At 45.7% G+C, this 13,635-nt stretch overlaps 1 protein-coding gene across 1 annotated transcript in view; it reads right to left on the reverse strand.

Annotated features, from left to right (window-relative positions):
* Positions 1–13,635, reverse strand: part of SPINT1 (serine peptidase inhibitor, Kunitz type 1) — an 18,245-nt gene continuing 4,610 nt past the window's right edge. Inside the window, exons 2-10 of the mRNA XM_026794369.2 lie at positions 10,105–10,256; positions 8,584–8,722; positions 7,317–7,487; positions 6,616–6,642; positions 5,576–5,701; positions 4,635–4,685; positions 3,666–3,836; positions 2,946–3,002; positions 1–1,915 (exon numbers count right to left, since the gene is read on the reverse strand). Coding sequence (XP_026650170.2) covers positions 1,719–1,915; positions 2,946–3,002; positions 3,666–3,836; positions 4,635–4,685; positions 5,576–5,701; positions 6,616–6,642; positions 7,317–7,487; positions 8,584–8,722; positions 10,105–10,256 — 1,091 coding nt within the window. The 3' untranslated portion in view covers positions 1–1,718. The remainder of the gene's footprint in view (positions 1,916–2,945; positions 3,003–3,665; positions 3,837–4,634; positions 4,686–5,575; positions 5,702–6,615; positions 6,643–7,316; positions 7,488–8,583; positions 8,723–10,104; positions 10,257–13,635) is intronic.

Genomic DNA, 13,635 nt, shown 5'->3' on the forward strand with positions numbered 1-13,635 from the left:
TAAGACGAACATCTCTTTATTATCAGAGTAAGCACACAAAAAATAAATCAAGACATTAGATTTATTGCATAAGCCACGATAGGCTGTGGGAAAAACAGAGAGATGGAAGAAATGATAAGAGATAGGTCACAAAAAGGAGGAATCTGACCCAGGAATACTGAGGCAGATGCCTGTGATGGGGAGAGGCCTGCAGTCAGAATGCCAGCAGACTCTGGGCAGCAGTTTCTTTCCTTTCAGCCCAGGCATCAGCCCACGGAGGCAGCTCTCCTGCCACTGCACTTGAGAGGACCTGAACCATGTCCTGAGCTGGGAATGCCTTCGCCAGAGCACTCCAGAACCACTCTGCCCTTGGCCCTGAGAGTCCCAAGCATTTAAACTAAAGTCTGTACATAGATTTATGCTATGTTCCTTACACACACACACACACACACACATTGGTTTCCTCTCTCTTCACAGCAATTTTCCAAGAGCAGCAGGCACTGGAAGTTTAGGGATTGGTGCCAGCCCCACAGCTGACAGCACATCAGGCCCTTCACAAACAGCTTCTTTTGCCTCAACAGAAATCCTCAGCTCACTGAGGTACAAGCCTGGACCAGCAGATGCAGGACAAAGCTCAGAAGCATCTCATTTGAAAGGGACTACAGGGGAACATATAGGACCAGGACTGGGAACAGGACATTGGCAAAGAGGGGATTTCACATGCTGCCTTGCGGCCAGACATGAGCTTTGGACCTGCCAGAGCTGGGCTGGGCTCATCTTGCATCAGAAGGGACAAGCCAGCAGGAGCAAGGAAGCCTGTGGATATTAGCTGGTGGTATCCAGCCCACTCCTGTGCTCTGGGAGATGCCAGGGACTCAGGTCAGGCAGTGTGCTCAGAGGAACATGCAGTGAAATCAGAGTTGCAGCTTTCCTGCACAATCAGCAGGAAAAGTATGGACGTTTACTTCATGAGAGAATAAATAGCTATTTTCTCAATGTGTTTGGGTTCACTGGGAAAGTAACCAGGGCAACTCACATAGAGAAAAATGGTGAACATGTACTGTACACATGAGACTAAAACACAGCAGCCAGCCAGCAAAATGTCTAGGTGTGCTTTTCTGTTAAAAAACAAAGCCTAGTGACGTAAGCAGGTATTTCTGTTTCTGTCCATGTTGAAAACAGGAACTGCCAGAGAGTGTCAGAGAGCCCTTGGATCAGGTCTGAATGATTATGTGAATCCCACAGACCTCAAGGGATGCACCATGACCAGGTAGACTGCTGAATGGCAGAGCACCTCACTGAAGAGGAGGAAAATACAAGTTGAGTGGCAGAAGGTGACACTGAAAACAAACTGCTGGCTGTGGTGAGCTTGCACCATTCACCAACATGAATGCTACACAGATCCAGTTCCAGACTCCTTCAGGAAGTTGAGCAAAGTTGTGTCCCAGGTTTGAGCAGGAAGAAAGATGTAATTCAGAGTTTCACTGGATTGTTTGAGGTTAGGAATGGGTGGATGTCAGAGAGCAACAGAATGCTCCCAGCTCCTCACTTTGCAGAGCAGCCATTTAGCCTAGACAATCACAAATACTAGTACTGCCAAATCACAGTTAAATCTTGGCCTGATGCTCCAAATGTCTTCACAGAGAACGAGTCCTTCAGGCACAGACCTGTGTCTAAAAACAGAACCCCAGAAGTTTTGGGGAGTGCCCCAGTGCTGATCTGGAGAGAGAGGCTGTAGGTCAGACTGGTTTGATGCCACTGCTGTAGAACAGATGCTCAGTGTCCTCTGTGGTGGAGAGGGTTGAGTTGGTGGCAGTGGGAGGCTGACGGCGGTGGCTGCTCTTCTTCCTTTTCTTCAGGAAGAAGTAGCCAATGAACACCAGGACCACCATGATGCAGATCCCGAGGAGCACAGCAATCACCACCTCAAAGGCACCTGCAGGAATACAAGAACGCGTTAGAAGGGATGCTCCACAAACTCTGATGCAGCAGGAGCGGCCAGGATGAGGCAAGCACAAAAGCCATGCAGAAATTGTGCCGGCAAAGAGGCAACAGCCAACACGACAGCACGGTGGCCACTGCACAGGCGGCAGCGAAGGAAGATGGCAGCTGCATGTCACAGCCAGCCTGTGGCTCTCTAGGGATAGCTCCCAACCTTTCCCAGATGCACCACGCCCTCTAAAGGCTGCTCCGCAACTTTGACAGCCCTAGGAATATCAAATCCTTCTGCAGCAGCAGCCTGGTGCCATACCTCAACAGGGAGGCCACCAAATGGTGGTCACAGAAGGCACCTCCTGGCTGGGACAACACCGAGGGAGTGAGCTATGGAGGATAGGCTGAGTTTGTGGGAAAGTACTCTTGGCAGGGCTGTGGGCACTTCTCCAACCAAGCAAACCCCTGCCTCATCAGTGGAGACAGTCAAACATGATGCTTTTGAGTGTGAATTTAAAAATTAAATCAATCTCTAGGATTTAGGAACAATAACCTTCATGTGACATTTTAAAAAGAATTTGTATTTCAGTAACATTGGGCTTTTTTAGTGCTGTAGAGAGGTTGTATAGGGTCATCACATTTCCCTACAGTCTAGCACTTGATATTATTCACATATCCACTTGAGCTTTCTTTCTTGAAGAAGTTAGTAGTCCTTATGTGAAACTGGTCCATAGGAAGAGTTTTACTTCCCATTTTTTTATGTTGGACAATGGAACATTCATGCAAGTTGATGGAAAGAAAACCAGGAGTCTCTGTAAGAGCTACTGAGTCACAGACACAGGAAAAAATGGACCACAGCTGCACAATGCACATAAGCAGCTCTTGCCACTGCCAGCATCCCACAAGTCCCACACTTCTCCCCCAGCCTCAAAAGGGGTGTGGGAGAGAAGACTACTCTTTGCAAGGAAAGACAAAATATTTTTCAGGACAAGGAGAAGCAACAAGAAAGATTGGTTGGGAAAATTGTTACTCACTTAGCATAGCAGTTTGGGACTCAAATGATTCCCATCTTCGGCCAATGACATCTGCTTCTGAATTGGAACACAGAGGGAAGAAAAAAGGTTTTACAAAGAAGGCTGGGAACAAGGGATAAGACAGGTTTCTGAGGAGCATATTTCCAGTGCTCTGAAGTGACTGAAGGCACACAGCATCCCTCCTTGAGAGCCATGGCACTGAGCCCTCAGGGTGGGCTGTGAGGCCCTGTGTAGCTGAGGGAGGCAGTTTGCCTCTTAGCAGGTACAGTTTGGCAGTATTCTTCCTGTTGGCCTCTAAAGCAATATGTACCAAGTGTACTGTGCAACCCTTTCCCTGCTTTGTTTAAAGCTTCAGGCTAGTATGTCATTGAGGACTTTCTCAATTTCTCCCCTCTCACTTGGGGAGACCTGGAGCCAAGATACCAGGTTAGATTCTCTTCAAAGCAGATATATCTCTGGTTAGTTTTGTTATCTTCCTCTGTCTCTTCTTCAATATTAGCACCCAAAATGCTTTCCAGCTCTGTGAAATGACAGGCTGCATTGCAGAAAGACGCTGTAGATCCCCCACAGACCATACTGTGGGTATGGCCAGGGTTTGACAGCAGAGCAGCTTTGACTGAAAGCTCCCAAGGCACTGCCTCTTTGGGACCACAGAACTTAATCCAAAGTGGGTTTCCCAGCTTGATCAGTAAAACTCCAGCCCTCACTATGTATGCTTACTTGTGATGCCTGAACACGATTTCATGCACTCTTCCTCTTGCTCAAAGTTGTTTCTGTTGCCCCCACAGCCCCCGTAGGTGAAGGGGCCACATTTCTCCAGGAAGGGGTTGTAGTACCAGCGGGAGATGCTCTCAGTGCACTGTCCAGTATCAGGCAAGTCCAAACAGTGGCCTGGCAAAGCAAGGCAGAGGTGCTTTAGCCCAAGCAGTGTCTTCCCAGAGCAGCAAAACTTTCTGCTCACAACAAAAGAGCACAAGCACCATGGCAGAGGAAATCCATAGCCGGAACAGTGGCTCTCAGGTCCCCACTGCTCAGTTGCCAGCTGGTCAAATTTGCAATGCAAAGGTGAGCTGGCACCTGCCATAAACCCAACTAGCAAGCAGAAAAAGGAACTTCAGAGTAAGGAGTCATGGTAAACCCTGGATTCACTCCCCTGTGGAAATGACCTGTCCTCCCTGGGAGGCAGAAGGGAACATGAAGAGCCTGGACACACAGAAACCACAGATCAGCTCAGGTCTCCTGTACAACCCAGCTGCATTTAAGTGACTTGAAATATATTCTTTTAGCCCTGTGACAGGTCTACTGTCTACAGTTTAATAAACAAGGCAAAGATATGGGATCAAGCACAGACATTGCTGTGTCCCCCACACTGCTTTGGTTGGCACCGTTTAAAAAAAAAAGGAAATTGTGCTGCAGGCTTGTGTACAGGCCAGGTACTGTGCCCAGCAAGCAACATGCATCAGACCTACCTGGATGGAAAAAGTTTAGGCAGGAGAGTCAATGCCTGCTGCCAACAGCTGCCCTCAAGGTGAGAGAACAGGCCCTTGCTCATTTTCAGTACAGGGACTATCCAGATGCTACACCTGGTTTTGGATTTATAGAGGGAAGCAGTTTTACCATGGAACACCAAACTGAAGAAAAATACCAAAAGCTGGCAGAGGTCAGCCTAAGTGCTTGGATGGTACATACCTTGCTTATGTGTGACATTGATTTTCTGCAGTCTGTTGAACTCACGAGCATCTGCAAGGGAAACATTACATGTTGCTTTTCTCACCAGTTGAAAAGAAATGCCTCTGTCCATGCAGACATGGGCAGACAGGGCTTTCCTGCACCTTCTTTTGCTATCATGAGCCAGAGGAAGGGAGATATCATTTGATGTTTTTACGTATCTCAAAGCCATGAGAGGAACATGGGAAAAATAAAATGTAGTAACAAGAAACTCTTCCCAATTTCCAACTCACATACACAGAGACAAAACTCAGGAAAATAAAGGCTGCTTTCTTATTTTTGTTTTCCATCAAGAAGTATAGAAAGAGTCACTCCAGGTTTTAAGAAATATAAAAGGGCACTAGTGCAGAATATATGGGAGGGCGAGAGAGATGCATCATAGGCTTGCAAATCTAAAAAGGCAACCAAACACCCACACATAGGAAAGAGATTATGGGAATTCAGAAGAGCTGAGGAGGGATGGAAGAAGGGAGGAGATAGGGTGCATTTACATTAGCATAAGAAGACATTAAGGGGACTGTGCCACGAGACAGACTTGGAGAAATAGTGGTTTCCTTCCCCATTTCCCCACTCTAAGAGAGCAGGTAAGGTCATTCAGTGAGAAAAATATTGAAAGGGGACAGAAAGGCAGGCCTGAAGTCTTACAGATCGGTGCAGAGAAGAGAGTCAAAGCCCATTTAAGAGGCAGGAAACATCACAGAAGGAAAGTCATCTCTTGCAGTCAGCAGAGATACAGGACATGGCAGAACCTGCAAACAGTAATACTGTGGAAAGAGATAGTGCAGGGTCAGGAGTTAAGAACAGAAGACATCAAACAGTGTTGATTCAGCACCTGTAACTTACATTGGACCCATTCCTGGGCAGATGGTAAAGTTGTCTGAGCCAGAACTTAAAGTACTTACACTGCTCACAGTACATCTCATCCGATTCATCAGCACAGTCGGGAGTTTCATCACACTCCAGATAGGCATCAATGCAGCAACCATCCTTGCATCTGAAGTAGGGGGCCTGACAGTTCCCATTGCATACTGCACCAGAAACAGTTCAGATAGCTCATTAAAATTCATTGCTTCTCCCTGCCAGATGCTTTACAAAGCACTTAAAAGCTGCTGATAGGACTGGCAAACAAGAAACAAGGCAGACTGGTAAAGGTGTCTTCTCAATATCACCCTAAACCCAAAAATAAAAAAAAAATCCTGTTTATTAAAGAAACATTACTCTGGAAACAGCCATGTTTCCTCTCAGAAAGAAGTACATAGCAGGTAAAAGCAAGAATGAGTTACTCAGGAAGAATATGGAGGCATTGCCCAAGCATGGGGGATTAAATTAGGAAAGCCAAACTGAAACCTGCACACTGGGCTGCAAAAGCTTCAAGCCTTTTTGCTCTAGAGGTGGTCCCAAGTGCTGAGTACTGCGCCCAGTTCTCAGCTCCCCAGCGACAAAAAACATTGGCATACTAGAGTATATCTCAGCAAGAGCCTGGAGCACAAGACCTCACATGAGGAGAACACAGAGACTGTAGAAGAGATATTCATTATGGAGCACAGTAATAGGATGAGCAGCAACAGACAGGAGTTGCAACAAAGGAAAGCACTCCAATATAAGGGGAAAAAATTATAATGAGGCTCATCAAACACTGGTATGGTTTGACCAATGTAAAATCTCCTTTTTCAGAGATACCCAAAACTGAACTGGATAAAGAGCTGAGCAACCTAGTGTGACTCAAACCTGAGCCTGCTTTCAGTAGTGGGTTGGATCAGATGACCTCTAGAGGTAATCCCCAACCTAAATTATCCTATGACATGAAAGTGAAAGGCTTACTACAGAAATTACTCTCCAGTGCCTCACTTTCCACAGAGTCCTAATCAAAAGCCACAGGAATGGACATGAGACACTCAACCCAGGCTTGCAGTAGGATTACACTGTCCTATGGGAGACTCACCTGGCTGTTGTCGCCCACCAACAGAACCTGAAGAGACAAGGGGAAAAATAAAATAAAATAAACTTGCCACATTTTTTCAGCTTAAGAACAGCTTTATTTGTTTTTATTGCCTTCATGTATCACATGAGAAGAGCATATTTTCTGGAAGGAGGCCCTGGATTACAGAGGTGAAATATGGATGCCCACCACTCAGAGATCCAGAGGAGCTGTACCTATGTGAGGCCTGGAGGAGTACAGGGGAACTTCCCACCACAAGGTAGACCATTTCCAAATTGTCTTTCTTTTCCCAGGCTTTAACCTCCTTCTTAAGCTGTGCACTGCAATGGGCCTGGCAGAGGCTCAGCCCATTTATCTGAGCAGCACTAAATTGTTCTCCATGGCTTGAGGGTGGCAATGAGGGAGATTAACTTCATTTCTGGTGCCCAGCAGCAAGATACTGCACTCTGAATTTAGGCTTCAGATGCAACACAAAGATTGGATGAGGGTTTCTGCAGCCAGAGGAATACCAGGGATGCTGTCCAGGGCTTCAGGAGCTGGCTCAGATATGTTGGCAGCTTAAGGCAATGACTTATCCACAATTAGCCCAGTCTCCTCAGCTTGCTGGGCTCTAACTAAGTATCAACCAAGAGGCTGCAGTACTTGTCCTTAGGGTCATCCCAATCCTATGAGAAAGAGGGATGCTGGATTTTTGAAGAACTCACCTCTGACGTTCTTGCAGGCGAGTTCACACTCCTCTTCCCGTAAGTAGTTATTCTTGTTGGGCTTGCAGCCACCAAAAATGAACTCCTCACACTGCTGAAGGCTCGGGTTGTAAAACCAGCGTGGAAAAGATCCCCGACACCAACCCACCTTCTTTGGAGTCAAACAATGCTCTGTCAAGAATGTTAACACAAAAGGGTCTCGGTTAGATAAGTCCTTTGGAAAACTTTCTGTTTTGTATATGTGAAGGCAAACAAAAATCTTCCAAAAGACATGTCTGAAAGGTTTATAAAATCTTGACCAACATGGAAAAGGAGACTAGGAAATCATGGAATTAATTTTTTTATATGAAAGGGAGGGTCACAAAATCTAATTAGAAGGTGCTACATCCATAAAAAAAAAAGGAGCTGCATCCCCACATAGCTCATAGTTAAGCTGTGAAACTCCTGGCTTCAGGAGGTTGCTGCTTTTCAAAGATTACATGAGGCCAAAAAGGGATTCATACATGGTTATTCAACACAAAGACACCATCTTCTGCTCAAAAACATCTCCCAGCTGCAAAATCCTTGGGGATTACTCAAGCATAGTAGAGATTTACTGACAGCACGTAATGTTCTTCCACTCTTTCCAAAGTACCAACCTCTGCACACTGTTGAATGCAGTGTATTGGACTTTGGTCAGACCTTTAGCATCACTTGACATGGCTGCTCTTATATTTTTATGGTACCTGAGGTAGGAGACATCCCCTGTTTAGCTACTAGTCAGCCATTTGTCCAAGAACTCCTTACTCCTAATACACTTGTAATATTAAACATTTTTATCATTAAATAAAGCTATTAAAGAAAAAAAAAATCCAGGGATACATTGGATGTCCTGCAGATGACTCCACCTACCCTGCAAGCTAAGGGCCTTCACAGCAAAACCAAGAGTCAACAAGACCTTTCATGCTCTCCTGTTCTGCAACCTCAGTTCCAACCCAAGCTTCATCCACTCTGGTGTCACCCAGCAGAGAGCAATGACAGGCAGAGCAGATGGGGTTATTGCAGGCACCATCTCCTGCAAGAGTCCATGAAAGCTCCAAAATAGATCACTAAGAATGCAGAGACCTTGCACTACTAGCGCAGGCTGTTACTGGGAAAAGCTGACATGCAAGTCCAGGCTCTTGGCTGTGCTCTTCTCCCATGCACCCCTCTGAGAAGAGCACCAGTAATGCCAGAGCAGCACCCAGGCTCGAGGACTCCAGGTAGATATGTGTGGGCTCAGGCTCACCTTCTGTCTGCTCAGAGCTCAGCACCACAATGGTGATGTTGGTGAAGTCTTGCTGCTGTGCCGTGTCCGTGACAGTGAGCTGGAAGACGTAAGTCCCCACCTGGAGGTTGGAGATTTCTACCTGATCTTCTTCGTGCTTCTGAGAATGCAAAAGAAAGGCTTATGTAGGAGAAAACTACTTCTAAGGAAGAAGTGACTGAAGCTATGCAAGGTCCATGTTCCTGTATTAGGGAGAAAGGAACTTGGATGGAAACCTTCAAGCAGATGTCTGGCATGAAAAATGTCTCAGGACTAGACAATCCCCTCAAACCCATGGACTGGTGCCCAACTGCAATAGAGAGATAACAAGTACCACAAGCAGAATCAGATACTTCATGGTTTGGGGCATTGTGAAAGCACAAGGGAAAATAAAACTCTTTTGAGAGAACAGAAATACTTGTAGTTTTTACTTAACTTTTTAAAACTCAAAACCTATTATGAATCATTCGCTTAGCACATAGGGAATAAGGTAGCTGTATTTAATTATTTTGTCACAATGTTATTGACACAAACTTTTCTTCTATATTTACAATAGAATTGGACATTCATTTCCATGCTATCTCTGGTTTTGATCAGGTTTCAAAAGAACACAGCCTTGCCATATATAATTTTTATGTAGTTTAAAACAGCGTAATATTAGGGGACCTCCCCCCCTCCAAGGGAGTTGCCTTGGTTGGGCTAGGGCAAAGGGAAAAGGAAAGGAACACTTGATGGATTACACAGACCCCTTGGCACTTTAGAGTTCATCACTGCTGATGTTCAAAATCAGTTGTGGGCCTCAGGTACTCGCTAGCTAATTCTTCCAAAAGGTGCTGCAAGAATTCCACATCAACTCCATGGCTTTCCAGAGCATTTTGCAGAAGTTTAAAATAAATAATTTGCCATTCTAAAGCCACAATTCACTTTTAACATCTAGCAAATAGGCAGCGTGCACACCCCAGAGATCTTGGATCTCTGCTCCAGCTCAGATAAAATAGGAGGAAGAAAACAATTTAAAGAGAGGCAAAGTCCAGGAAAAGCCCCAGGAGAACAGCAGAGCCCGAGACCAGATTGTACAGAGACAGAAGAGGAAATAAACTAAAGTGGACAGAGTAAAACTAAGAGAAGGCCCTTCACTTAACTATGGGATCTTGGGACCCGAGGCAGCTCTTGCATGGAAGCTCTGCCCTCTCAGCTGCTCCCACCCAGGCAGGTCAGGTATTGCTCAGGATGGCTTGTGACAGCATCCTGTGCAGGGAGCCTGAGACATAATGAGGCCAAAAATGACATTTCTAAATAGTGTGTGAGACAGGGAGGGCAACTGCAAGGACCGCTCCATAGTTTTTGGGAACAGGCCCCTGCATGGACTGGCTTGAAGAGGGAAGAACAAGGTGAACTTTAAGTCAAGATTTAAGGTGACCTTTAAGTCAGGGCTCTGACTGACCAACCTAGTGCAGAACACAGGTGCCATGAGCAAGCTGCTTATTCCCTGCAGCTCCCTACCTTCATCTCCGCAGAGGGGTCGCCAAGGATCTGCTTCCATTCATAGCTGACTATCCCATGGTCATCCGTGCTCTCTGTGCCTCTCAGCATCACTGGCTCCCCTGGCTGTACCCGCATGTCCTTGACAGCACGGGCTATTGGAGGGTGGTCATCTGCAGAAGAAATGTAGAACAAGGCTTGGGTAAGAGGCTGAAGGGTCCAGTCCTTGTCTCCACTACAGGAAGACAAGGGAAGGGGATTCTTCCAGGCTAAATCAATCCAGACTTTGACTGCTAAAAGGAAAACATTTCTATATAGCTGTGCCCCTTGTAGCCTGAGCAACCAACAGGCAATCAGTACTGTTATTAGTGCCCTCACTAATTTAATAAGTCCACAACCCACTATGGCTCCCTGGGCACTTCTGTCCCCAGGAACCACCATAAGAGGGGTGGCCCTGTGGCTACAGCCATTGTGCTCCGGAGAGTGGGACCACATCCTCGCAGAAGAGCTCAGAGCAACGCTCGCCCTTCACTGGCCGAGACGGCCTCATGTGGGTGGTGAAGAATGTGGAACTGACTCCCATCATTCCTCCCACTACCTCTAAGCACTACATTAGTGTATTTAGCCAGAGCTATACAATGTGGGACTTGGATGGGAAATATTTCTTCTCTTCCAGCTCATCTTCCACCCCACTCTCTGACATACATGCTTTCAAAACAGCACAAAAAACCATTCATGAGATTGTTATTTTTGTACTGTTCCACAGATTATCTTACCAGCAACTTCCACAATCTATTAAATGTTTTTCCAGACTGTAAGTACAGGAGATGTAAACTGATCCCTGCCCATGCCAGCAAGAACAGGCTATACAATGACACTGGTGAGCCTGACTCATAGTTCCTTCTGGCCTGAACGTCTCTGATTGCAGGCTTTGTGCATTGCTCAGCCCATAAAACTCCACCTGGTAGCACCTGTACCAAGTCCAAGACTTAGAGTTCCAGCTGAGCCTGAGTCTTTTGTAAAGGCACAAACCATCACTCGTAAGCTAGATAGAAATCACTCTGCCATTACACTGTTCTATCAACTGTGACTGAAGGAGAGGATTAGTGCCCAAACCCCTTAGAAAATTACTCCATTAGCTGATTATTTTCACTGATGCAGACTTACTCCTAATTTCCTGTTTGAATTCTGTGTGTCTGGATTCAGATCCCAGCTGCTGACTCTTGCTGCAGTCTACTGAAGGGACATTTAATACAAGGCATACATACAAACAAACCTGACATTAAAACAGGCCACTTAGTTCTTTTGTCACCTTGTACACACCACTGCAAGCTCTGGAAAGGGGTCACATTCCTGCCATTCCTGCTAGGCAAACACCAGGAGCCCGGCAGGGAGAAAGGCAGCCTACTCCCTGCCACTGTCCTGCCAGGGTGAGCCCAGTAGGTGGGTGCAATTGCACAAGGAAAAGACCAGTTTTTCAACAACACAGGGGCTGATCCTTAACTCGTGACTCCAAATCATGTTTTTTCCTTGACATACGTGAGCACATACACTTTAAACAAAAAATTTCAGGCCAAACATCCAGCTACTTTGGGTTGTGGGTTGCATGATCAAGTAAAAGCTGAGTTCTATTCAATGGGTCAGCACCTTCTCCAGTTCCCATCTCTGATTAGCCAAATTTACTGACTCTCTTCACACCCAGAAGAAGAGTCAGGAGTATTTCTTTATTTGTGGTGACTGCCAAGGAGTAATGCTCACTAGAATTTAAGGACCTGTTTTTCAAGTCTATCCCTTTTCTCCTTGGATGCCTGAAAGTTCAGTGACTTTGGAGTATTTCTCCCACACTGACTGCATGAAGCCTTCCCTGGCAAGGTGGCTGTTTTCCACCTGAGCTTCAGAACCAAGTGCTGACCGACCCACAGTGAGTATCAGCAAACTGCTCATACAACAGAGACTCCACTATTTTGCTCTGAAAGTCTGTAGGAAAAATGAAAGTAACCTTTGCTATAATGCTCTTTCAACCATGGAAAGTTTCTGCTGTAAAACTCTGTAATTAGCAGGGAGGTTAAAGCTTTATGATGCTGTCTGTGGTGTGCTTTTTACTGTGAAACATACTCCTGGAGTCACATTGTCAGCAACAATTTCCTCTCCCATTTATATAACACATTAGTAGGGGATGTAGCTTTTCTTTATGATTCCAGAGGAAAGCATGATAGAGGGACTCCAAATTGCTTTATAAAGTTTTATTGCTCATGCTCTATTCATGCCTGAGACCCTGATTTTTGCTTTTTAAAAAAATTCTTGTTTAAAAGCCCATGCAGTCAGTGGTTTGTCTGGCTTCAAATGAGTTAGCTTGAACCAAAATTGATGGGGGATTGGAATTTAAAAGATAATAATTTCTACAAGGGCTTCAAAAATAAGCATCTAAGTGGGGGAGAGACCCCACTAGGGACCTTGCTATGCAGGCACCATTGAGATCCCATGGCAGAATGTATTTGCAAAGCTCACAGTTTGGAGGTTTTTCTCTTCTGGAATTCAGATATTAGCTTTTGCCCTTTAGATCTATAGAAAACCAGATTTCCTGGATTCCAGAGCTCATGCAGATACATCCTGAGTAGCTGAGACTACAAAGCAATGCTTAAAAATACCTCAGGATGATTTGAGGTTGTCACTAGAAAGACAAGGAAAGCTTTCTCATGGTGACTGAGGGTCCCTTACAGCCCTCTGCTGACTCCTGCTTTGCAGGAGCAACTTGCAAACGAGACAAGTGTGGTTTGCACCAGGGACAAAAGCCACTGCTCATGCCACTGACTGGGTCATGAGCAGAGACAGGAGCAAAAATGAGGCCACCCAAATTCCAGCATCCATGAGACACAGGACCTTGAGATTTGAAGTGTCAGAAGCCAGCAGAACCTGTCTGCTGCAAAAGAAGGTGGGCAGCAGTGTGGCTCTTCCCACAAATGTTAAACTTCTGCTGCTGCATTGCTTCCAGGGAAGTCATTCAAAAGTTAACAGCTATCCACACTAGAAAACTCTCAATTTCCATGGGCAGAGGTAATGAAGGATGATACTGCTGCCACAGTATTAATTTGCCTGAGGTGGAAAGAGAGAAAAGGGAACAAGGCAACACAATGCAGTGCCTGGAGAAAGAGAAATACAGGCTCTTTCTTTAGGGCTTCATCCTGGCTGGGCAGCAAATACAGTCATGATAAAGCCATAGAGTTTTCTAACAACTCATGCACAGCCAAGCAGCTCTCAGCATTAGTTTCTAGTGGTTTTTGTAATAGTTTGTAAGTGGTGCACAGAGCAGATCAACTTAACCTCTCTAAAACAATACAGTATGACTGAATGGATTATATTTTCAGAATAACATAAGATGCTGCTGTCACTAGGTTCCCTTCATCCTTCCTCAGAGTGTGGGAAACCACTCCTATCTGCTTTGGCAGGCAGAGGGAAAGACTCTCCCACAGGTATTTATGCTATTTTAGTGAAGATTGGTTTGTGCCTCCAGGCTCTTTGAGGAGACTGGAGCTCTGGAGACAGGACACGATG

The sequence above is a fragment of the Zonotrichia albicollis genome, chromosome 6 (genome assembly GCF_047830755.1).
Source record: "Zonotrichia albicollis isolate bZonAlb1 chromosome 6, bZonAlb1.hap1, whole genome shotgun sequence".
Taxonomy (NCBI): Eukaryota; Metazoa; Chordata; class Aves; order Passeriformes; family Passerellidae; genus Zonotrichia; species Zonotrichia albicollis.